At 46.1% G+C, this 26272-nt stretch overlaps 1 protein-coding gene and 1 long non-coding RNA gene across 4 annotated transcripts; both read right to left on the bottom strand.

Moving 5' to 3' along the window:
• Positions 1-350: 350 nt before the first annotated feature.
• PGLYRP3 (peptidoglycan recognition protein 3) lies at positions 351-16791 on the bottom strand. 2 transcript variants are annotated; one of them, XM_053214831.1, is made up of 10 exons: positions 16061-16791; positions 14871-15109; positions 14541-14636; positions 13284-13391; positions 12266-12467; positions 9609-9727; positions 8287-8439; positions 6846-7044; positions 3579-3697; positions 351-2912 (listed from the first exon to the last, which is right to left on the bottom strand). In XM_053214831.1, the coding sequence occupies exons 3-10, from the start codon at positions 14593-14595 to the stop codon at positions 2734-2736; spliced, it is 1134 nt and encodes a 377-aa protein (XP_053070806.1). In that variant the 5' UTR covers positions 14596-14636; positions 14871-15109; positions 16061-16791; the 3' UTR covers positions 351-2733. The 2 variants fall into 2 exon arrangements, with proteins under 2 accessions (XP_053070806.1, XP_014940261.2); XM_015084775.3 differs by having other exon boundaries at positions 14871-15112.
• Positions 16792-20838: 4047 nt separating this feature from the next.
• LOC128312099 (uncharacterized) lies at positions 20839-25536 on the bottom strand. Of its 2 annotated transcripts, none has more exons than XR_008290920.1 (2): positions 25448-25536; positions 20839-23292 (listed from the first exon to the last, which is right to left on the bottom strand). It is a non-coding gene; the product is annotated as an uncharacterized LOC128312099 (long non-coding RNA). The 2 variants fall into 2 exon arrangements; XR_008290922.1 differs by lacking the exon at positions 25448-25536 and adding an exon at positions 24205-24258.
• Positions 25537-26272: the final 736 nt, after the last annotated feature.

A 26272-nucleotide genomic window follows, 5' to 3' on the forward strand; every position in this document is an offset into this window, starting at 1 on the left:
CAAGAAGCCTTCTGGAAGAACTAGCCTGGATAAGTGTCTTAAAAGCTGGTGGAATTGCAGTAGTCAAGAGCAGGGCAGGGACAGCATGGGCAAAGGCTCCAAGATGGGCAAGCCCAAGAAGCGAGCCCATACCTTGACCACTTGGGCTCATTCTATGGGAAAAGGTAACCTGGAGTGAGATTGTAGAAAGCCCTGGTTGCCATGCTGAGTTTTTTACGTTACCCTGTCAGAAAGGAGGGACCATAAAATGATTTTGACCAGAAGTATGAAGGAAATGGTGCCATGCTCCTTCTTTTCTTTAACTCACTGAATGAACTTGAACAGGTTGTCTGGCCCTTTTGGGTTCAGTTTTTAATAAAATGTGGGGCATTAGCCAGAGTAGTATTTTATTCTGGAATCAAATAAAACTTCATTTGGCTTTTCCCCCCCAGCTTACAGTTGTTGAAAACAACTGTCAAGATGACCTTTAGAGCCCCTCACAACCTGACAGCCAGACACTGTGAAAAAGGTGTCCCTCCTTCACCATGGACTCTGTCAGACCTGCCAAGGCCTGTGCGCCCCAAGCTTCAGGCCAGCCTGCTCTCCTAGGGAGTGCCAGACTCCTGGGGGCTGCCTCAGCTGGTGCCTGCAAAGGCACATCCTTCCTGATGCAAATAGGACTAGTAGATACTGAAGGAAAGAGAAAGTTCTTCTCTACCCTCAAGGTCTTTGCTGGACTAACAATTAAATTTACAGGACACAGATTAACAGTAGGAAAAAAACCAAAGTTTTATTAAGTGTGCACAGAGGTCCAGGAATGAAATCAAGACCAAAGAAATAACCATGCAGGCAGTTTTTACACTTTTCAGACAAATAGACAATAAGTCTGTGAGGTATTGACAGGATCAAGAAAACTTAACACTGGGAGCTTCAATTCGTAAGGGATTCTAAACAGATTTTGGGCCGGGGTGGTAAATTAGTAAAAAGTAACAAGCGTTGTTATACAGCCTCCTCTCTTTCGTTCCTGCTACAGGGAGGGTACCTTTCACATGGGAGATGTATTCCTTCTCTCAGGGGGGCGGAGGAGGGTCTGAGTGTCCTTCTTGCACAGGCTGTCTCTGAAGTGACTTTATTAAATGTTTATTTATTTTTGAGAGAGAAAGAGAGCGCACGAGTGAGCGTGCAAGTGGGGGAGGGGCAGAGAAACAGGGGAACAGGATCCCAAGAAGGCTCCATGCTGACAGCAGAGAGGACTCTGCTAGAGAAACTAGAGAAACCTCGAGATCATGACCTGAATGGAAGTCGCCACTTAATGGACTAAGCCACCCAGGTGCCCCTGATGTGACTTTCAGTTAAAATAATCGGTATGCCCAAGAGGCACACTTTGGGACAGCCTCCTCTTGACCCCTACACAAGCTATTGCCTGGGACAAAGTCACAGCAATAGCAACAAGAATAACCATAGCTCCACAAACTTTAATGAAAACATTATCATATGCCAACCATGAGGTCTTAGACATCAACACATTTTAATTCACTTAATCCTCACAACAATCCTCTGATGTGGTGAGGGGTACTATGAACCCTGCTTCACATGATTAAGGGGAGTTGGGAAGAAATTTTCTATACCAAGGACTCAGAAGAGCCAACTGAACAGAATGGGCTGCCTCAGAATTTGCCTTTAAAAAAGCATTTGACAGCTGAGTGCTCTGCTTTTACTCAGATTGTGTGGGTGAGACCAATAAAAGTCAATAATATGGAGGAGACAGTAATCCAGACCATGCAGTGTTGTTGATTTGAAGAGGCCTTGATGAGTTCTGGGGGAGATGGGGAAGTCTACAGCCCTGTAGACATAAGGCCAGCGGGCACAGGAGGGCAAGGGAAGGCTACAGGCACAGGTGGCTTGTGTAGACACAGCCCAGTTGGGCCTAGAGGACTACTGTCTGCCCTCAGGGAACTTGGGGTGGACAGGACACAGTACCCTAGTGGCACCATTATAGATAAGCGACAAGAGCTGGCTCTGAGCCTCAGACTGGGAGGGGCAACAACAGAGAGAGAATGGCAGGATGGGGGACAGTCCCAGAAGGTGTCTCCAAAAAGAGGGGCTGGTGGAACAGATTGGAAAGGGAAGCAGGGACTTGACACACACATTTGTTTATTCATCCACCTCTCCAACAAACATCTATAGCACACACAAGACTCCAGACACTGCTGAGGAATCAAGGATATGGGGGCAAATAAACCTGGAGAGCCTCACAATCCAGTGGAGAGAACAACCACACCTGTAAGCAATGAGCCCTAAGATAAGGGCTGCATCCACATGGGGACAAGTGGGTGTGTGAGCAGAGAGGGGCTTTGGGCCTTGACCTGGGTCCTGTGTGAAGCTTGGGGACTGCTGGGTAGATGGCAGGGGAAGGTACATGGGGCAGAGGGGCAGCCAGAGAGGGAACGAGAAGTCAAACAAGGATCAGCCCATCTTCCCACCTGGCTTAGGAGCTGGGCACCCAGGGGAGGAGAAAATGAGGAGTGAGGAAGGTGGGGCTCACTCAAAGGCTGGGTATGCCCAGCTCTAGGGTTTGGGGCTGCTGGCGGGTGGTGCTAGCAGGAGAGGATCATCCTAACCTGAGAAAGGAGGGGCAGGATGGGGCTGACATGGAGGGGACAACACCAGGTGTTGAGTCAGGATAGAGGGTGAGGACAGGGGAGACCTAGTAGCCCGGTAGGAGAAGCAATCTCAGAAGGAGCAGGGGCTCCTTCAGTGTTTGAAATGAGGCCAAGTCTTAATGATGTTGTACAAAGCTTTCCCAGGAGACAGTGTATTGACAATATCACTGTGCCCCACCAACAGGTAGTTGGGAGTTAAATACCCCTTGTCCACTGCACACTGGATCAGGTTCTGGGCTGCCTCCAGGGCTGCAGCATTGGGCGGCTTTTCTGCAAAACACATTTTCCCATCAGTTTTAGGGTCTTAAGTTTACATGCTTAGGGAAGGGACAAGCTCCTAGATTCCAGTCTCCCACTGTCCCCACCCCTACCATACCTACCACTACCATAACCAACAAATTCACATTAATTGTGGCAGCCAAGCACAAAGAGAAAACAAAGTCATTTTGTTCTCTGATTCCTCCTTGCAAAGCTCCTTCCAGAAAGTTCAAAACTACTCTAGAAGAGAGCTCCAGTACAACACAACACTCCTCAGCAAGCACCGTGAGGCAGACATGGCACCACTGGACCATCCACTGCTTTGCCATAGCAGGCAGTGGGGCTCCCCAACATTCACCAGGGAGGAGAATACATTTGCCAAATGAGCCAGAAAAACACCATATTTGCAAAGGATGGTGTTCTCTCTTGATCCATCCTTGCCTTGCATATGGCTATAAAGACAGGGCTGAGTATGGGGACAGGTGAATTTGGGGGAAAGTTCTGCCTGGCAGGGACTCTGGGGGACCTGTGCCCTATATTGAGAGTCCACTTTAAAGCTGAAATGTTCTAAACACACTGCCAGGTACCTCAATGTTGCCTTTTCCCCCATGCTTCCCAGACATTGTATATTAAACTTCATCCCCCTAGAATGTTCTCTGCTTCATGCTCACCCCTTACCTACAAAGTTGCCTATGAAGGCAATTCCTAAGGCAATATCATTGTATCCATAGGTGTGAGAGCCTTGGATATGCCAGCCAACTCCTTCATACACACCACCATTCTGTCCCACCAGGAAGCTGGGGTTGGACAAAGGAAAATAGAGAAAGTCACTATTAGCTTCATTCACCCCTTAAATCATTAATTCAGTCTTTCTTCCATTTATCAGGTATAGAGTGAACGTCTCTTATGTGCCAATGTGTATGAGACCAAACAACAACAGCAACAACAAAAACTCCATAATCGCTGAACCCAAGAAGTGAAGATAATCCCAAGCAATAACAGCAACTTCCGCCCATTCCAACATGGTTTTGTTCCCACAACTCCACTGAGTCTGACACCACCAAGGTGACCAGTGACTGTCTTGATACTAGTACAATGGAAACTTGTTTTTGTTCTGGTTACATTGACCCTGTTAGCCACACTCTTCTTTAAATGTTCTCACCCCAGCGCTTCCAGGAGCCCACACCCTCCTATTTTCCTCTACTCTGCTGCTCCCCCCACCTAGGGCTCTCTTCCATCCACCTCCTTTTCCTAAAATATGGTGCTCCTCAGGATTCTGGCCTTCCCCTTCTCTCTTGTCACTCAGCATATTCTCCTGGGACAGTTGCCCAGTCCAATGGCTTTAATTACTATCTATAAAAATCAACATGTCCAAATGAACCCATCTTCTGCAATTTCCTCAGCCAAAAAAAGTGGACATCATCTTACTGCCTCCCCCTCTCTCTCCCTCTCCCAGTCCCATCCAATCATTGGTCATGGTTTATCAGGATACGTGGCTATATCTCTGACCTTGATTCCTCCATTTCTCTATGCCAACTGCTATCATACTGCTCCAAGTCACCATAACCTGTTGTCTGGATTACTTCAATAGCTCCCTGCCCAGAGGTTTACCTCCTATCCATTCCTGAAACAGCACCTCAAGTGCTTTTTCTAAAATACAAATCCAATCATTAGGCATGACTTCCAGTTGCCTTTCAAATAGAGTCAGTCTGAGTTCTGTTGGCTTCTCCAGCCTTACCTCTCACCAGTCCTCTTGCTGAAATGTATTTCTAGATATGAATTAAGCTCCTTTAGTTCCTCAAGGATATGCCCTCTCTGGACCCCAGAGAGCATGCTGCTCCCCTTACCTGGAGCACTCCTCACCCTTATTTGCCCCACTAATCCCCATTCCTTACCCACATCAGAGCCTTGATACCCCTCCCTCTGGAAGCCCTTTCCTATTACTGCCAACTCCACCAAAGTCTTGTTAGAAGCTCATCCTCTGCATATCCTGTTCCTTATCTGTCACAGTGTCTAACATGAAGGATTGTCATTACTATTCACTGTCTTCCCTGTAGTACTCCATGAGGGAAGGAGCCATATCTATCTTGCCAAGCATCAGGCACATAGCAGACACTCAATAAATATTGGTTAAAATGTTAGAAAATGGTGATCAAGAAGGTCCTAACTGGAGCCCATTCAATGTTAGAGATAACACACCATGAGGCTGGAGTGAAAGGGAGATACCGTAAAATCAAGGAATGAAGATGAAGTCCTTGAAGACTGAATGAAAAAGGAAAACTAACATTCCCTGAGCATTTGCCATTTGGAATTTCCAAATTTATGAACAACTCTCTCGTCTGTGCTAATTAATCATAGCAAGGCTGTGGGAAATCCTGCAAAATGCAGCAACTGTTTCCTCCTGTTTGCAAAGGCTGCTTTTAATTTTTTAATTAAGTCTTTAATTTTAATTTTGGTACATTTAACATATAGTGTTATATTAGTTTCAGTTGTACAAAATAGTGATTCAACAATTCTATACATTATTCAGTGCCCATCATAAGTGTACTCTTAATCCCCATCACCTGTTTTACCCATCCCCCATCCACCTCCTCTCTGTAACAAACCATCAGTTTGTTCTCAATAATTGAGAGTCTGTTTCTTGGTTTATCTATCTTCTTTTTCTTTTGTTTATTTTTTTGTTTCTTAAATTCCACTTAAAATTGATTAAATACCTAAATGTGAGACCTGAAACCATAAAAATACTATAAGAGAGCATAGGCAGTAATTTCTCTGATATCGGCCATAGCAACATCTCTCTAGATATGTCTCCTGAGGCAAGGAAAACAAAAGCAAAAATAAACTATTGGAACTACATCAAAATAAAAAGCTGCATAGAGAAGGAAACAGTCAACAAAACCAAAAGACAACATATGGGATGGCAGAAGATATTTGCAAATGACATATACAATAAAGGGTTAGTATCCAAAGTATATAAAGAACTTATACAACTCAACACCAAAAAAATAAATAATCCAATTTGAAATAGGCAGGAGATATGAACAGACATTTCTTTAAAGAAGACATCTAGATGGCAAAGGCTACTTTTAAAATGGGAGTTAAAAGGAGAACAGCAACCAGCCCAGAATGACACATATGCAAAAGACACATATCTATCTGAGACTATGGTTTTATTGTAACTAAGTCATGGATGAGTAATTGAAATTTATCATATGCTAAACCTAAATTCTTTCCATGAAAATTCCAAGTCATCTTCCAAGTGGCTTCTGCCATTCCACTAACTTAATGTGTTTCTTTATTATAGATCTGGCATTAAAGGAACCAAAAAAGAACATTTTTACTTCACTCTGTATCTTCAAATAGATAAAGTATTATTGTTCCTGTTGCAGAGATGAGGCAAAAGAGGCCCAGGAAGGTGAAAAGTTTGTGTATCTATAAAATGGAGTAAACTATACCAGAGTTATTATAGGATTCTAACATCAGAGGGAGCAAGTTTGAGGTTGGGCCAGAGTAAGGTAGGAGGTGAGTAGGGCCTGTGACCCTGAGTGGTTGGAAGGGATTGCATAAAAAGGCACAATCCTCCAATGGCCTTCCGTAAGGGTCTCATGGTCTTGCTTTATCATTATTGTTGTTAATGTCTTTTCAGAGTCTTTCCAACCACTCATAGAGAATATGCCCAGGAGAGATAACTAACCCTTAGCTATGATCTAACTGATACTCAGTCCAGAGACTTGAATAAAATGTGATGTTTTATGTGAAGCACCCACTACCAAAGAAGGGTCCAATAAATATCAGTTCCTTCCCCAGCCTTCCTCCTACAGTCCTGAAGAATAGAAGGGCATGTTTTCTTTTCTTTTTTAACATTAATTTATTGTCAAATTGGTTTCCAAACAACACCCAGTGCTCATCCCAACAAGAGGAGGGCATGTTTTCAATCCCACTTACTGATATCCAATGTCACAGAAGTGCTGTGTGTCCATGTGGAAGGATTGTGTATCTCGGACACGAATATGGCAATCCATGGATACATTGCAGGTTGTACCAGCGGTGTGGATGATGATGACATATTTCGCTGGGAGGCTCATTTTAGGGCAGTGTGTCTCTCTGGCTTCCCATACTGACCGTGAAATGATGTTGGGGCAAGCTGTGGTAAGGTAAAAAACCAAGAGCATGGGAACACACCTACTTATGGGCAAACTCATAACTGCAGGCTGGATTCCTTCTCAGTCTCCCCAACCTCTGGCACCCATTGCCACTTCCTGATGTAAGCTCAAGCTTTGGAATTTAGGAAAGTCCAGACAGGAACTTTCTGGGTCATGTGCCTGGAGCTAAGGGACAGAGGCAAAAATTTATAGGTTCTGATAACAACTGTGGAAATCATTATATGAACATAAGGGGAAGGACTGTTGATTGTACAGAGGCATGGCCATTTTATTCAAAAGACAAAGTATGCCTACCTGCTTGATGTATTGCCTACCTACTTGATATATTGCACATTTATGCAGGTGTGTGGACCTATGAAACAGGACAATGTGAAGAAATCAGCTGTGACTCTGAACTGATCATGTGTATATGGAAATAATTCAAAATATATAAAAAACTCTACAAATGCTAAAAATATCATTATTGAAGATAGCATCCATCTGAAAGCCAGAAGCATTTTATTAAAAACTTAGTTTAAAAAAAAAGCTTAATAAAAATATCCTTGAGTCCAAGAAAAGGTCCACTCTAGCAGAAAGCTAGATATATTGTACTGTTTTTAGGTCACTGCTTGCTCACTCCAAAATAGCACATGATTTTTATTACCCTACTTCTTGGAATATTCACTCTGATGTCAGTGTTACCTGCTAACTCATTTTTCTCGGTGTGTGGTCATGCTGCAGGATGGCTGGGTTTTGCTCTTAGAATGCTGTGTGTGTGTGTGTGTATGTGTGTGTACTCACCTGCTATACACAAAACTGTATAAATGTTTACCCCATCCCATTATATGTTTCCTTTTTCTCCATAGCTTTGATGCAATCTGACATCATATGTATTTTACTTGTTGAGGTCTTCATTTTCTGTCTTTCTTCACTGAAATATGAAGATTTGTATATTTGTTCACAGCTGTGTTCTCAGTTCCTAGAATAGTGCCTCGTATTCAGTTAATATTTGTTGCTTGAATGAAAGTGTGTGCACATACATATTGCTAACAAGAATGGTCTCACGGCTATATCACACTAGTGGGAAGGAGAGGAGGCCAGGAAACTAGCCTGTCAGAATTTTTTGGATCTCAGCATGAGGTGTTCTTGATCCAAGAAGCCAGTGAACACCAATAGGACACAGCATTCCCTAATATGGTTGAGTGATAACTGGCAGGAAGGTGAGGCAAGATTGAGGGTCTTACCTTTCCTAGGCATCACTGGCTTTTGAGGGACCAGACAGACCTCTTCATTCAAGATGAGTAGCTGAATATACCTGGGTGACAGATGACCCTTCTGGATGGCATAGGATATCAGGTCCTCTGCAGCTGATAAGGCGGCAGGGCTTAGACTGCTTCCTAAAAGAGGATAATGTGGGACCAAGAACTGTCAGCAAGACATTCCATCCTGATCTAGACCTGGGAGAGGATAAGAAGTCACCTAGGTCTGAATAACTGATAGATTGGAAGACAGGAAACAAATCCAGTAGCCAAAATGGGGCCTAAGAGACAAGGAGCTACTTGGACGGAGCTCTTAGAAGCCAAATTGGTGACCTCTTCCAATTGCCAAACTAGGACCTTATTTATACTCCATCTCTAGGTGAAAGAGTTGGGCAGCAATTAAAGCTACATGCAAAGGAAGGCCAACTTGACTAAATCAGGTATGCCTTAGCATGCAGGAAAAGGGAACAAAATTTAGGAACTCCCACAATCAGGCATGTGGCAAGTGCACTTTATATCCATTAACTCATATAATTCTCACTGAAAACCTCCAAGATAAATGCTATTCCTAGCCCCAGTTGGCAAATGAGGATCCTGGCAGGTTCCAGTTATTCACTTACTAGCTCTTAACTCCATTTTTTTCTTGAGCTCTCCTCTGTTTCGCAGGGGCTAGAAACCTCAAACTACATTTCCCAGACCTCATTGCTGCCAGCTCTGGATGGATTCTGCTGTTCCAGCAAGAGAGAAGCCATGTTTTTCTGCCTCTGCCATCCATAGGTATAGACTCAGTGCCATACAACATCAGACTCCAGAAGTGATGGTAAGAACTGAGAGCTTAAGCGGTGTCAGTGGTGGCTTCAGCTACCAAACAGGAGTACAGACCAGAGAGGAAGAAGAGAACAACAACAACAAAAAAGCTATATCATAGAATCCAAGGGAGAAAAGAACTCAAAAGAAGGGATGGGGCACCTGGGTGGCCCAGTTGGTTAAGTGTCTGACTTCAGCTGAGGTCATGATCTCACAGTTCGTGGGTTTGAGCCTTGCATCAGGGTCTGTGCTGGCAGCTCAGAGGCTAGAGCCTGCTTTGGATTCTGTGTCTCCCCCCCCCCCGCCCCTCCCCCAGTCATGCTCTATTTCTCTCTCTCAAAAATAAACATTAAAAGAGAGACAGAGAGAGAGAGAGAAGGGTGATGGTTAGAGAGGACCAGTATGTTGTAGACTGGAGAGACAAGAGTGTTAAGACAAGGGAGTGGAGGAAGACAGTGTGGAAAACTCTCTGGCAGAAGGTCCGAGGGGACAACCATTACCTATCTTATTGCCAAAGAAGGCAATTCCCAGGGAGATGTTGTTGTAGCCCTGGGTATGCATGCCTTGGACATCCCAGCCGACACCTTCATACACCCTGCCATCGTCCCCAATCAGGAAGCTGCAGGGCAAGGAAACATGGATTTAAAGGCAAATTAAAGACCTCTCACCCACCCTCAGAGTGGAAAAGTGTTTTAAACGCTCATCAATAAGTACTATGTTTTAATTACCTAACAGTGGGACATAGATAACCCATTTAAATTTCCAAGAGATGTGGGAATATACTTTAAATTATGTTGTGACTTAGCTTACTTGTGTGTCCCAGAACCTCACTTTAAAAATACTCAGTTGGTGGGGCGCCTGGGTGGCTCAGTTGGTTGAACATCCAACTTCAGCTTAGGTCATGATCTCATGGTTTGTGAGTTCGAGCCCTGCATTGGGCTCTGTGCTGACAGCTCAGAGCCTGGAGCCTGCTTTGGATTCTGTGTCCTCTCTCTGCCCCTCCCCACTTGTGCTCTGTCTCTCTGTCTCTCAAAAATAAATAAAGGTAAAAAAAATTTTTAATTAAAAAAATAGTTGGTTCTAGGGTGCCTGCGTGGCTCAGTCAGTTAGGCATCCGGCTTCGGCTCAGGTCGTGATCCCCCAGTTCATGGATTCGAGCCTTCATCCGGCTCTGTGCTGACAGCTCGGAGCCTGGAGTGTGCTTCAGATTCTGTGTCTCCCTCTCTCTCTTTCTCTGCCCCTCCCCTGTTCATGCTCTGTCTCACTCTTTCTCAAAAATAAATAAACATTTTTAAAAAATTAAAAAAATATATTCGGTTGGTTCAAAGTGGAATTCAAATGTGTGACTCTTAAACACCTGAGAACATTATTTCAACACTTTTCCAGGGCAATGAAAACTCATCCATCCTATTTTTTAATTATAGGAGAAAGCACATGAACATTTAAAATAAACAACTGGAGAGGTGCCTGGGTGGCTCAGTCGGTTGAGCGTCTGACTTCAGCTCAGGTCATGATCTCGTGGTTTGTGAGTTTGAGCCCTGCATCGGGCTCTGTGCTGACAGCTCAGAGCTTGGAGCCTGCTTCAGATTCTGAGTCTTCCTCTCCCTCTGCCCCTCCCCCTCTCATGTTCTGTAATTCTCTCTCTCTGTCAAAAATAAACATTAAAAAATAATAATAATAAATAAATAAAATAAACAGTTGGAGTTCAGGAATCCCTTAAAATTGGCTTTATCTTCAGTTTCTCTTTAGGAATTCCTGTAAGCTCTTCTGTATCACAGAAATTTGTTTAGAATATTCCTTTTTTTCAGTTTCTTTTAAAAACAATATATCTATTATTTTGCTCTACCTCCTGCCTCCTTTCTGTCTCTCTAACTTTCTTACTCTCCATTTCCCAACTACACTCTTCAGAAATTATGTTTTCACAGCTCTTGCCATATTCTACTCTTAATAGACTGTGAGTTTCCATAGCAAATGGAGCACAGAAAGAACACTTTCTCAAGGATGCCTAAAGACCCTGAATGGAGGTGAGCCCACCTCCCACCCTGCACTGACATGGCCTGGGGATCGGGTGGGGCCTCAGTATGCCCACTGATCTGGGAAGACTTTGCTGCCCAGACTTTCAGTAAGTATCTCTGTCACTCTTCAGCAGCCTTCGGTTAGTCCAATGTGAACTGTCCCTTATGGCAACACTCAGCTGTACCGTACAAACTGGAGATTATGTGTGTCTATATACATATCCTCATAAAAAATTTTTTTAAGTTTATATTTATTTATTTTGAGAGAAAGATAGTGGGTGTGCATGTGGAGAGGGGCAGAGAGAGAGGAAGAGAGAGAGTCCCAAGCAGGATCACCACTGTCAGTGCAGAGCCCAATGACTGAAGCTCGCTCCATCTCACAAACCATGAGATCATGACCTGAGCTGAAAACAAGTCAGATGCTGAACCAAATGAGCCACCCAGGCGCTCTTATCCTCATTATTAAGGGGGAAAGGAAGAGTTTCTGGGCCTCCACTGGTAATCCTGAGTGGACACTTGATACACAACCTCAGGATCTCTCCATGCATCACATTTGTTTTAACATGGGGCTCTCCCCTCTCGATCCCCACCACCATTCCCTGTGAGATCAGACCTCAGTGTGACTTGGCCCTCCAAGGAACCCAGTGGGAGAATGCTCCTCACTGTCTTTGTGTAGACTGCTGGATCAGTAGGCAGTCTGGAAACAGCTCTAGGTCCCACTCCCTAACTTAACAAATTGTCTTCTCTAGACAGTGGCATCCGTACCTTTGACAGAGGGGGTGGTAAAGTTCTCCCATTCTCTCACCCATTCCTCAGAGTGGATGGGAGGGCCTAGGTAATGCTTGTGAAGACCTTTGTAAACTGTAATATTCTACATGCTCCATGGGCAACTGTAGTTATTACACAACCTCCCTTACTTATTCCAGAATCCTCCAGTGTCTGAGACCATCTTTGAATAAATGGCTCTGAGCCATCCTTCCTAAACACCTCTGAGGATTCTGGATTTTGTTCATTTGTTTTAACATTTTTTATTCATTATAAAAGCAACATGAATGGGAAGATGGGAAACTAGATGAGGGAAATTGGGTGGCCCCCTCAGAGGCAGACTTGAATGTGGCTCCAGGACCCACCCATTTGCTTACTTGTAGGCCACGTCGCACCAGCCTTTGGTGTAGACAGAATGGGACTGAAAGCCCCGAAGCCTCTGGCTGCAAACATCCTGCTCCTGGCACTCCATCCCTGTGAGCTGGTTCATGATGACATAGGCCACAGGTTGTGTCAGCTGGGCCCTGCAGGTCTGTGATCTCGCTCCCCACTCCTTGCGGGAGACAATGGTGGGAGCTTCTGCAAGGGGACCACAGGATGGCATACAGCAAGCACTACTATTTCTTCTGCAGGCCTGGGAGAGTCCCCTGGATGCCTCCACCACCCACAGCCCCCCTTCTCATCTCCATAGCCTATTCTGGCTAAAAGCAGTCCCCATGCAGACTCTACATCAGCATCAGAAGTAAAGCTGTCTTGGTTTTCATACATTCCCTCATTGTATATCCTAAAGGACAAACCCCCTCAGCCTTACCCTGGCCTGCTTTGCACTTCCCACCTCCAGAAAGTAGCCCCTGTGACACTCTGTGCTAACCATGGGACTCTGAGCTGCCATCTCTTAAAGCACCCCAGTATGAATGCATTGTCCTCACTGGCATTTGCCCTGGGTCTCTGACCTGTCTATTGTCTGGGCCTCCCCTCAGAACGGTGACTCTCTGAGGAAAGCTCCTCAGATTCGAGCCCTTAGGAAGTTCCCTGAGCATCAGGTACATGTCTTTCTCCCATGTGAAAATGCACTGTAGACAGGGCTGAGAGCCCTGCACAGGACCCCAGGACCCCTGAGGACTCACTTACTATCTTTATGTTGGAAGCATCTGGGAGCTTTCTGAGGGATAGGGTGTCTCTACCCTTCTACTGACAGCTGGAGACTGGGGGCCTTGTTCTTAGTCCCTGGGTTTTCCCTCCTTCCTGGAACCCACCTTTGCCTGAGGATTCATGGCAATCCATGGGAGCTTTGTGGGATTCAACCCCACCTACCAACCCAGCCCAAGTATAATTAAGTCCCGAGAAACACTTCTGGCTACCTGAGGATCCCTAGCTAACCCCAAACCACCTCACCATTTTGACCCTTGTGAATGAGCTGAGAGATGCCAACAAAAAAGTCTAGAAGCCCCTCTGATAATCCTCTGGCTTGGGTTTCATTCCAGGAGAACAGTGGGGAATCCCCTGCAAAGGAACATTGCACTTAGTGCTGGTCCTTGGAGAATACCTGGACCAATGAAAAGGAATAGACTCGACATCCCCACCCCAAAGTCCACAGCCTCTCCACTCCCCCAAGTCCCCTGACATCTTCTAGGAAACAACGCAAAAGAGAACTACAGATGTTTCTGGCTTCACCCCACCTCTGCCTCCCACATCTGCCCCAGTGAGACCTTCATGCCCTCCCAAATTCCCTCCATTCCAGGGGAATTGCCATCTCTCCTGCCCCCTCATCTGAGCAGCTCTAGCTCTCCTGGCTCACCTACATACCTTTGTTCAGATCAGAGGGTCACATACCAAGGTGGTCATCATCATTTGGTAGTAACATGTACACATGTATCAAGCATGTATTGATCCAGACAAGGTTCTTGAAATACAGAAATTTGCAGATTGTTGTGACTGACCTCACAAACTAGATTTTTGAGATGGCATTAACTGAGGATTAGTCATCATCAACATGCCTCATTCTCCTCTGCCTGTTTAGTACCAGAGATCATAGGAGCAAAACCTACTAGAACCAGCAGTGTCACTAACATCACCTCCCACAGGGCAGCTCTATAGTTTACCAAGCACTTTCAAGAGCCTTACCAGATCTGTGGCTTAAAACACGTATATGTGATAAGCAAAGAAAATTAACCACTCCCTCAAAACAGAGGAGAAACTAAGGCTCAAAGAAGTTAAGTTACTTGTCTAAGATGATATGGGTTTAAGCCATGGGCTTGGTTCCGACCTAGGCTGTATGACCCAAGCTGCGTTCACTGCCACTATACTTGGTGACCTCTCCAAAGCTGTCAGATGACCTTGGATAAGTCACTGCTGCAATGGAGCCCAGCTCGTATCCTTGTCTGTAAGTCAAGTTCACTAAGGGCCTCCATTCTGTCCTTCTGTGAAATCATCAAGGAGCAAATTCATGACCATGAAACTAAAGCCAAGGTGTGCTGGGCAGACTGAGGAGACTACTGAGGACTGGCGCCACTCTCAGTAGGGCAGGGGACACCTGAGCTAGGCTCTAATGGGGAGCCAAGGACTGGCCAGAAGGAACAATCAATGAGCGATAAGGAGGATGACTTACAATTAGTACGAAAGGCACTTCTGACCCAATGAAAGAAAACTCACCCCAAGCCCCAAAATCCCAAGCAGGGAAAATAAGAAGCCACAGCAGCATCCTCATGTGGTCCCAGGGTGCCAACAGGGTTAGTGTGAACCTTGGCCCTGGAAGAGATGTCAACAGTTAACCCAGCTGTGCTCACTCCTCAAACAGGGTACCCACCCCACTGCATGGCACCCCTGCCTGCCTCTCAACCAAACTGAGAGCCAGCACCTGCCTAGAGGTCTCAGGGTCCTCAGCACAGAGCCTAACCCTCAGCAGGTGCTCAGTAAAGTTGAGGGTGCTAGCAGCTCTTGCCCAAAGTTACCCAACCAGTAGTGGCAGATCAGGATTCATACCCAGGTATGTCTCCACAGCCTCTGCCTGGAACTTTGCCACAGTCTGTCCAAGTTTTTGATGCTGGAGATTCTCAACGTGGGCCCAAGAGGTTAAACCCCAGTATCTCTGTGGTCTCTTCTGGCTGCAGGAATCTTTTTGGTTCTCTTGGGCAGAAATGAATTGCTTGCTTATGCTCAATCAAAATGAAATACCAGTTCCCCAAGATGACAACAAAACATCAACTTTTCTCCTGGTTATCCTACTGAGAAATGAGAGAGGGAAGTTTCAGATAAAATGAGGTATATCATTGTCCTCCAGAGTTTTTATATTATAATCAGTAGTCCCCAGATGGAAAATGTTTAGAACCATGTCTTAAGACCTGAGCATATAGGAACTTCCTGGATCAGGACCAGCAATCTCTTGGTTAATAATACCCAGTATTCCATTCATTTGGGAAAAACTGTCACTTAAGAGGAAATGAGCCAATTGCAGATGAGAGTAGGAAACATGTGGGAAAGTGTCAGCCTTCCTCTTTAGCCAAATGAGAGGTAAGGATTAGCTTGTCCAATATGGAGCCCTGTGGCTGGCCTCCCAGAAAACAGGTTGGCCTTTTGCAAAGCTATTTAGAAACCAGCAATCAATTCTGGTCAACAGAAGGTTTGGATCCTGGTCACTTGCTCATGGTAATTTCCCAACCATGAGTGTTTAAGTGGCAAATGCTGTCCTGAGCTTGTCACATCACACAGCTGAAATTACAAGGCTTGAGCCCAGCCCCTCATCACACCAGGGCAGAGACTAGTGGCACCTCCCACCCCCACCTCCAATCACAACCCTGCCTGGTGCCAGAGTTCATCTGCCTTGGTTCACACTGCTATGAATTCTGTATCCTTAAAATAAAGATGCAATAGCAGAATAAGGACCAAGTGAAACATAATCAATAGGGATTCAGAGCTAGACAGAAAGGAAAGAAATTGAGTAGAGTTAACTCCAGGACACACAACCTTGGCAGGAAAGATCCAGGCATGGTAGAACTAAACTCATTTAGTATAATTTAAAATAGAATTTTTTTATTTGGAGGAAGAGTTCAAAAGGGAAGATCAAGGAACTTTCTCCACCATATTAATATTTTAGCCAGATAGAAGAGTCCAGTCCCTTCCAAGGGAGAGGGCTTCTCAACAAGGAACACACTCACACTCACACTCAGAAATACCTATGGGTCCCGTGCTGTCCCAGCCCCGCAGGTCAGGGCACAGGCAGCCCGCCCTTCATTGGCTGGCAGTTCCTTCCTTCAGACTTGGCTTCTGGCCCTGCTCTCCTCCATCTGCCTCCTCCCAGGCCTTTAGGACGCCTCTCACCAGAGGGCACTCCCTCCCTGGTAAGGGAGCACCTGGGTCCTGGCTTTCTGGATAGAAGAAGAACACCTGGGTTCCTAATAGAAGGTGAAGAGGGGACAGAGTTCTGAAGCTTCCAGGAGGCTCCGTGCAGGGCACCCAGAGTAACTGGGAGAGACCAGACTCAAACTGAGAGCAAGGCGTCACCCTGTGAATAAGCCCAGGTTCCGCCTCCCTGGGAAAGAGCATAATTGCCCAAGGCTCCCTGAGCTGCTTCCTCATCCCCAGCCTTTGGGAAGTCCAGCCAACCCAACATCTGGGAACTTCTTGGCCTTGAGTGGGTCAAACTTTGCTACCCTAAGATACGCCTTTTTGGCATATTGGTTATTCCAGGCTGGTTATTTTATAAGGAAATACACAAGAGCCATGAGAAGTTCTGAAAACCAAGAAGTCACACTTTTGTAAGAGACACTTACATGAATAGGGAAATCTCCACTTGTAAGGGTGTCTCCTTCAGCACTAGGATGCAGGTGTGACTGTCAATCTCCAGAAGCTGCTATCACTGGAGAAAGCAATAACTTATATCTGCTTAACTTTGCCCTTGTTTGCTGTACTTTTCCTGGGAACCTCCCACAACTGAATTCCTGCCCCCAACATCTTTTGTCTTTAGTTAATGATGGTATTTAAGGTGATGGCTTTGGCCATTTCAGGGAGTTACTCAGTTTTCCTGGGGCTCTGCCATGTATATATAGGAAGTATACAATTTCTTAAGCTTTCCTTGATTTTCTCCTATTAATCTGTCTCATGTCAATTTAATTTTTAGTCCATTTAATGAACTTTGAAAGGCAGAGGAAAACTTTTCATCCCCAACAAGACAGACCTGCTCCAGGAGTGTCAAGGTTGTGGATGGGGGCCACTGCCCCACCCTCCTTCCACCAGGGCCACCTGCACAGGTAGGATGGAGGCAGAGGAACAGAAAGGTACATTCCAGAAGGCACAATGTGCTATCCACAATGTGGATATCCACAATGTGCTATCATCACTAGTACTTATTTTGGCCCATGCATCCACCAGCCCCACCAAGAGCACCTGGTCCCTCACCCACTCCAAGCTCACTTCCCATGAGGGGAGTATCTCTGCAAGGACCTGCATGGCTCTCACCTCCCAGGGGGTGGGGGCAGCCTCCTGAGACTGCAGAAAGGACCCTTCTGAGGGAATGCCCCAAATCCAGACAGGTGGCCCTTAGTGGGACTGCAGTCTTGCTCTCAGGACTGTGGGAACTGGAAAAGCCCCCTCAAGGGGGTGTCGCACAAATAAACCACTTCCAAATGCCATTCTCCCCATTTAACCGACAAGACCCAAGGCTGGGGAGAAAGGCCCCAGGAGCAGTGTGAAAGAGAGCAGGGGGCTACTTTAGCTGTAGTCTGGGATAATACTATAGGGACCCCATCAGTTTCCCAAACTTTGCTGACTTGCTGTTTCTCCTTACCTCTGCTATATCCCCACCTTGACTAGTAATAAAGTTCTTGCAATGAGAAGCTCACCTCTGGGGCATCCAGTTCCACAGTTGAGGAGACTGGTCCCCTTCTGCAGGTGGGCCTGCAAATGAGAACGTCAGGGATGGGATTGGAATCTTGGCTGGTGAAGGAGGGATGGGAATACTAGGCAGTGGCTGCCAAGAGGAAGCAAGTAGCACCCAGGCAGCGAATACTTAGGGCTAAGGGGCCCATTCTGTATGATGGCATCAGGAGGGAGAAAGAATGTGGGCTGTCCCTCTCTGGTTCTGTGCATTTAGGACTAAAATGCTAAGTTCTGAATGACTCAGGTCCAGTTATCCTCCCCAGCCACACTCACCTCTCTTGGCCAGAGCAGCTCCTTTCCTGAATGTTCTCTGAACATAGTTGTCTCAGGGAAAAGTTCTTGTGTGACTGCATGGTGAGCTGAACTAGCCACTTTTTTTCATGTAGCACCATTTCAAGTATATTGAAAGAACAATTAACAGCCAAACCATGGATATTCATGTGTGTGTGTGTGTGTGTGTGTGTGTGTGTGTGTGTGTATCTATCTATCTATCTATCTATATATATCTCAGACATCTCAAAAATGAACAGAGTGTACCTTTTACTTCAAGGAAAACAACGAATGAAATTTGTTAGCAATAATGAAATTGGAGCTTTCAAACAAAAATTAGACTTTTGGAAAATTTGTGTTGGCTATCATGAGTTTGACAGTCTCCCAATACTTTAAGACTTTTCTGATAAGATCAGTGATGATATTAATTTATCTGATTTATATATGTACATATTAAAGATTGAAATGTGTCAGCATTTGGAAAGGGTGGATAAAGTAAGTGAATCAATATTTTTCAGTGACCAATATATGAACTTACAAAATGATGCCTGAATAAAGACCCATTCAAATTTCACAATAGACAATGGATTTCAATGTAACAGAATACAAAGGACTCATTGATATGGTTTCAGATTCTACATTGCAACTAACCTTAAGAAACCTCTACTTGTTGAGTTTTGGTGTCTTATCAAAGAAGAATATCCACACTGATTTTTAAAGACTATTAATATATTCCTCCCCTTTCCAATTACTTATCTGTGTAAGGTTGGATTTTCTTCATATCTTCAACCAAAACAACACAGAAAACATATTGAACGCAGAAATGAATATGAGAATTCAGGAGTCTTCTTTTAACTCATGCATTAAAGAGGTATACAAAAATGTAAAAAGTGATACCACCCATTTGCTTTAAAAAATAGTATTTTTCATTTAAAAATGTGTTAATATGGGTTTAGTACACTAGTGTAAGTGAATCAGTATTTTGACTTTAAAATTTCTGATATTATACGTATTAATACACATAACCCACATAAACAAAAACTCTTTGGTATCTTCAATATTTTTTTTAGTGTAAAAGGGTCTTGAGAGCCAAAAGTGTAAGAATTGGGATCCAAGGAATGTCATGGGCTGACCTGTAGCTGGTAGGCCACAAGGGGGCAGCATGCTGTGCAGTAATTCCAAACGGGCCTCCCCACATCCCTGTCCACTGCACCTCCCACTTCTTTTCTTTCCTTTTCTGCACTCTCCTGGGAGGCACAACCTCTCAATTACAGGAAGTAATCTTCTAAGCGTGTGTTCCGTCAAAACCAAGGCAGGCACGTATAATTCTGCAAATGTTTATCAGATGTCTCAAATGCAAAGCTTATCATCCAGGACTGAGTAAATATGAGAACCCCTGCTCTCGAGGAGTTAATAATCTGGTGAGGTAGGCTGAGTCATAGGATCAGCGTCTAGGGTGATAAGGGATATGCCTAATCTCAAGGCATAATTTGCATAAACGAGCATATTTTTCCTGAAGGCAAAGCTGGAAGATACTGGACTGTATTTCCAGGGCAGTAGAGGTCAGCTAGGCAGTGATTCTTCCAGTAAGAGACCCTTGGGTTCTCTGATTCAGAAGAGTACTTGACCTGATCGGGCAACAAGTCCAAATAGGACTGACTGTCGCCAGTTTGCAGCTGCTGCCTCAGGGTCATTTTCAGGGAGTGACCTGGGGACTGTGAATTGAAATCCTGGGCCCAAGGCCTTCCCTACCTTGCAAGCCCTCTGAACTGTCTTGCAAGCAGGTGAGCTCCAGGTGAGACCAGTAGCCTCTGAGGCTGAAGTCACACATTTCCCATTCTTGGTCGGCTTTCATCCATTTTTTGTTCACAGCAAGTCTCCCCAAGATGGGGTGCATGGGCCCCATGATGGGAAGGAACTAACCAGCTGTGCCCCCACTGCACCACCCGCAGGCCTCCAATGGAGGCTTCATGGTGCAATGACCTAGGGTTTGCTCACCAAGTGGCCAGAGCAGGGCTTGTCACCAGGTAGGCACCCATGAAGGATACATTCTGCCATGGGGCCTGGGGTGGAGTACTAAGAGCTCTACTGCGGACTCTTAAGTCTTCAGTCTTAGAGGAACCCTGGGATGGGGTCAGGTGAAAAGTCTTTCAAATTGGCTGCTCTTAACAACCTTTATTCTAGCAGCTGTTTAGAACCAGGTAAAAGTTCTATAGATGTCTAGAGGGCTTCACCTGGAAAGACAACGGGTTTCCTATTCCGAACACGGCAGTGCAGCAGCCTCAGTCTGAGTGTGTTGGTGGCAAGGAGAGGAGTAAAAGGGAAAGTTGAAGAGGAGAAAGAAGGTGAGGGTAGGCAACCATGAGTAGGAGGAAGAGGGAGAGCAAGGGAGGGAAAGAAAGGGACAGAGAAAGGACAGAGTGAAGGGGGAGGGAAGGAGGAGAGAAAGAGGGAGGAAGGAAGGTAGAGAGGGAGACTGGTTCAATTCTAGCTGCTACTGACCTCAAATGCTGAGATTCCACTATAGCAGGGAGACTGGTTCAATTCTAGCTGCTACTGACCTCAAATGCTGAGATTCCACTATAGCACCGCAGGTCATGGGGGCATGTAATGGTCATGGTATAGCTGGTGTGGGGTTTGGAACCTTGGTAGCTTGGGTTTGAATTCAAATTATAACAGAGAAAGAGCTCCCTATGCAAGTGTGTGTGGTTCTGCCTTTTGGGCTTGGTGGCTTCCCCTTTCTGCCCAAGGAGCAGGAGGGTGAGGTAGTGTCATGCACACACTAATAAGGCGCACACACAGAATAGTGTCTTTCCACGATGTCAGCTTTATTCGATCATAAAGCAAAGTTAATCACTATTATAAAGCAATTTCAGGGTTCCAAATTCAATGACATTTCACAAAGTGATTAAACTTGGCTTCTTACCCAACACAGAGAGCAGAACATAAGACAAACCATACAACAAAGAAGATGACAGAAAGTGTAGAAGCCAGTCTGTGGGCATGCAGTCCTCTGGCCTTGGTCCGGTCCAGGACAGTTCATGCCACTTATTGCTTATTATGTTTAAGCAGTGAAGGATCGCAGTTCTGTTTGAGGATCAATTGGGCAGAGCCTTCAGCAGTAGCTGCCTTTTTGAAGTGGTCTGACATAGAGAGGTCATGTCTGAAGAGTCTGACAGTTTGCTGTAAAAATCCTCTCCTTTTTAAAGGGATTTAATCAGTCTTGCCCCCTCCTCTGTTTCTAATTATTGTCAGTTCTGGGGTGTCAGCTGATGCTGGTCCTAGCAGTACCTCCTAGCTGCAATATATTTAACTGCTTGTGTTATTGCTTGACCCAGGCCCCTGCTTGAGTGAGAGATCCCATTTTGCTCTCTACAGGTGGAATTAGGCACAGCTTTCAGGGGCCCCCCACGGCCTGGAGTCAGCAGCCACCCCAGCCCCTTCCCTTTTCTGACTTCTCACTTCTGGGCCATTCCCAGGTCGGGGAGGGGCAGGAACCCTCCCTGTAGGAGCCTCAAGGGGTCTTTTGGTCCTTCTCATTTGAGGCGGTTGCAAAGAACAAGGACTCTATTTCCCTGGCCAGGCTGTGTGTGCTCATCCAAGACCCCGGGCTGAGGTGACCCAGAATAGGCAACCTCCTGTCACTGCTCATCTCGGTCCCAAAAATCCAGGGGTGGCCTGTGGCGGTTGTTGGCTTCCACACCCAGCCCAAATATCTTTCAGAATTGAAGTTGAGCAAAAATAGTGTGGAAAGGAATAAATAAAATTATTTCTATTTGTGGAAGGCATCCTCCTATCTAGAGAAAAATCCCAAGTACTTCACAAACAAAAATGCTAGAGTCAATAAACTAATTCTATAAAGTTGCAGAGGACAAGATAGACAAAAATCAGTTGTGTTTCTCTACACCAACAAAGACCAATTTGAAAAGGAAATTAAGAAAACAATTGCACTTACAATAGCACCCCAAACAATAAAATATCTATAAATGAACTGATTCAAGGAAGCAAAGACTTTTACAGTGAAAACTATACAACACTGCTGTAAGAGATTAGAGAAAACTAAAGAAATAGCAAGACATCCTGTGTTCACGGATTAGATTTTATGGAGTGAAGGCGGCAATACTAACCAACGGGGTCTACAGATTCAAAACAAGTCCTATGAAATGTTTTTCTTCTGTGTTTTCTAATGGAGTGAAGGGGGCAATACTAATCGACAAGGCCTGCAGATTCAAAACAAGTCCTATGAAATGTCTTTCTTCTGCATTTTCTATTGCTGTCAACCCCTTGCAGTACACTTCTCTTCAGGCATTGCGGTTTTCATCGCTTAACGTGAGATTGGGTCTTTTTCCCACTTTCCATTTACCTGTTGAACATTCTGAACTCATGGAATACAATTATAAGAAACACCTTAATGTCCTCCTCTGGTGAGTCTCATACCTGTGTCAGCTTTGGGTCATTTTCAGATGATTGAACTGTCTCCTCATTAAGGGTCATTTCCCCTGTTGCTCTGCACACCTCAAAATCTTGGATGGAATGGCCAGTGGGAATGTTACCTTGTTTGGTTGCTGGATATTTTTGTGTTTTCTATAATCCTGAGCTTTGATCAAGGATGCAATTCAGTTACTTGGAAACAGTTTGATCATGTCTAGTGTTACTTTAATGATTTTTCAGTGGTCCTGAGCAGTGCTCAGCAGAGGGCTAATTAGGAGTTCCCAACACTGTGGCAAGACCTCCCTGAGTCCTCCTGCCTCGTGAGTGAGGGGGGTTACTTTTCCCAGTCTATCTGTTGGCAACAGGCTGTATTTCCAGTGCTGATGTACAGGCTCTGTTCCCTCTAATCCTTTCACAAGATTGCTCCCTGACTTGCTGGAGTTGGCGCCCATGGAGGCACAGAGCAGGACTGTGCTGCACACTTAGGGCCCCCCAACAGCTCTTGCTAATTGACTTTCACAGCTCTGCCCTCCCCACCACATCGTCCTGTGGACTCGCAGCTCAGTGTCCTCAACTCTACATAGTACACTGGGCTCCTCTTCAGTTTCCCCTCCCTGCACCTTACTTGGAAACTCTCTCAAGGCAGCACATATGTTGTGTAGGGCTTGGCTGACCTGTGTGTTTCCAAGTGTCTGGAATTGCCGTCCTCTTTTGCCTGATGCCCAGTCTCTTGGAAATCGGCATTTTGTATATCTTGTGTGGTTTTGTTTTGTTGTTATAGACAAGAGAGTAAATCCAGTTTCTGTGAGTCCATAATGGTGTGGTTCCCCTAAGTGAAAACCAAAGTTGGAAACCATCAATGTAAATTCTCAATAGAGACTTTTACAGAGTAAAAGCCACAGCCCCAGTGAAAACGTAAAGCCAGAAAACCCTTAAAACATATATTTACAAATCAATGCAGGGTTGTAAGGACAGTTTTTACTTAAGCCTGAGAGCAAGCACAGGGCCCACCACCTTTTGTCCCAGAGCTGATGGTGAAAACCCATCCTTTGTCCATGTGGCCAGAATTGCCATACCTCTTTAGAGGTGTGTCAATCTCATTAAATCGTATTCTCCTGAAAGTCTTTTAAGGAAGGCCCAACACAAATGCTGTGGCCTGATGGGAAGTCTGGGTTTTGTCTTGAGTTTTCTGGGGATTGTTGTACAGGTAACAGCCAACCCCAACTAACTTCTCTTTTCTGGGAAGAGACACACAACAACTTCACCAAAGTTACACTTTTTTTCCTCCTAAAAGTGAACCCGTTTTCTTTACTGTCAAAAAGTAATTAGAAAACTACAAAAAGAAAAAAGGGGGGAAGAGCTATATATACCCAAAGGCTTTATTTTTATTAAAATAAAACAGAACAAAGAAATTCAACAACTTTACAGAACCAAGTTTGATCTCCAAATCCCTAACAACCAAAAAAAAAAAAAAAAAAAAAAAAGCATAAACTCAGCACACTTCTGTCACAAGACACACAACCAAGTTGCCCACCTTTAGGGAAATAACTGGCACAACAAAACGCAATGAAGAAACACAGAAAAACTACCTCCAGGGGTAGTATCTGTCCTGACTGGGTAGCATAACCGCAATTTCCTCCCACCCCCATAGCCTCACATGCCTGACACTGAACACACACGGTCACTTGCCTCCCTGCACCCCAAAACCCTCTGCACCCACTCCCGTCTCAACCATCCTCACCCCACACAAGTCTTCCTCAGACAACCCAAGCAACAGCTCTGGGACTTCCACAGCCCCAGGAATTCTACCGCCCAGAACCGCCTGATTTACATAAGGTCACGCCCCATTCATGACGCAACAGGCCTCTCTTCCCCCTCCCCTCTTCCCCAGTCGCTCTCCCTACCCCTTCCCCCCAAAACCAGCGCGGGATGATTCAGCGTGGAATTGGGAAGATCTCCATGACATTTCCAAAGCAGGGTCATCGACTGAGCCAGGAGGAAAATGAGGCCCGACCTACGCGTGACCCACACTCTAGATGGGCCCTTGAGGGCGGAGACAAAGCCTGACCCGCAACCTCCCATGTGTCCTCCACTCAGCCCCCCGGGGAGACCACTGCACTGAGGGGGTTCGGCGCCTGGGGCCTCCTGGGACCTAACCCTAACTCTGGCCAGGGCTCTGGCCCTAAGGATGTCTGAAAGATCGGATGGGGGCCAGTGACCAACAGGAAAGATCTCCCCGTGGAAGCCACATTTTCGCCATGACATTTCCACCCCGGGATGGAGCTGTAGGAGGGGATCCTGAGACGTGGTTCAGCCTGACCACCCCCGCCAAACGTTTGGCTCCTTACTTCCAACCCTAAAACTGACCCGCACCCGCGCATTGGGCCAGCCAGCACTACTACCCCCAAAAATAAATATGCAAAAATGTAAAATCTCCTTACCAAAGACAAGGTTGAAACGAACTTGAATCATTTAAATACAAACTCCGTCCTGAACGTTACTCTAAATTATCCTCTACATAAAGCAAATGAGAAATTGAAAATGAATCACAAACTAAAAGTAAGCGAACAAGTGAACAAAAGTAGAGGAGAAGGACCATTTTGGTGCTTACTCACTAAGGATCTCTGACACTGGGAGGTAAAACACTTGAATTAAAAGAACAAACCAAACACATACACGGCAAAACAAACACCAAAACGCATCCGACACTTTAAACACCGATTACCATAAGAAAGCGCGAATGCAGTTGGGACAGTCCCACATTTAGAAAACTACGCAGGGATCACGAAGTGCAAAACACAGTGAAAAAACCTCACTCTGGGAAGTACTGCGTCCTTGGTTTCGCCATCTCTTACCAAGAAAACGAACTGTGTTCTCAACCCGCCCCAATACAGCCTCACAGGCCTCACACTGTACAGACACGGTCACTTGCCTCCCCGCACCCCCAAACCCTCTGCACCCACTCTCGTCTCAGCCATTCTCACCCCACACACGTCTTCCTCAGACAAGCCGAGCAACCGCTCGGGCATTTCCACAGCCTGTGGAATTCTACCTCCCGGAACGGCGCCCACCGCGGCCTCATTTACATAAGGCCACGCCCCGTTCAGAATACAACCACCCCGTTTCACTCCCCGCCCCTCTCCGCACCACCCAGCTCTACACACCCGGTCTCCCTGACCCCAGCTCCCCTCCCACCGGGATCTCAACTCTGCTGCTTCTCCTCCTCCTCCCGCCCCCCCGCCTCCTTCCTCTCCTTGCGGGTCTCCTCCGTCTTCTCCCCTCCACACTGATTTGCTTACAGCTCGTCTTCCCTCTCCCTGCAGCTCCCGCCCCGCCCCCTCCGCCCGTCGGGGCGCTCACGCGGCGCCCGGCACCAGGCCGACTGCGCTCGCCTGAGAGAAACACGAGGGAGGACGTCCCTCAGCTGGAGAAGCGCCCACACACCTCGCGCTCTCTCTCTGCTCAGAGCCCGGTTTGAAGGAGACACAATGCGGTGACTCCACCTGAGGGGCTCAGCCCCCAAGCCAGTCCCCCCGTCCCCCCGTGCCTGGACACCCGCGCTGGGGGAACCGAACGTCTGGCAGCTCTAGGCGCGCGAACCCACACCTGCGGGCTGAGAGCTGCCGCGGCCTGCTTCTGCACAGGTGCGTTCGCGGGGCGGGGCCGCGGCGCCCCCTCGTGGCCGCCCGGGGGAGGCGCACCAGGATCCCTAGGTTGAGGCGAGGGAGGGTCCACGAAAACCTGCCTTGAACTCACTTAGACCCTCCTCCGCCCCCAGAGGTCACAGCCGAGGTTAGTGGGCTCCCGGC

Source organism: Acinonyx jubatus, chromosome C1 (assembly GCF_027475565.1).
Source record: "Acinonyx jubatus isolate Ajub_Pintada_27869175 chromosome C1, VMU_Ajub_asm_v1.0, whole genome shotgun sequence".
NCBI lineage: Eukaryota > Metazoa > Chordata > Mammalia > Carnivora > Felidae > Acinonyx > Acinonyx jubatus.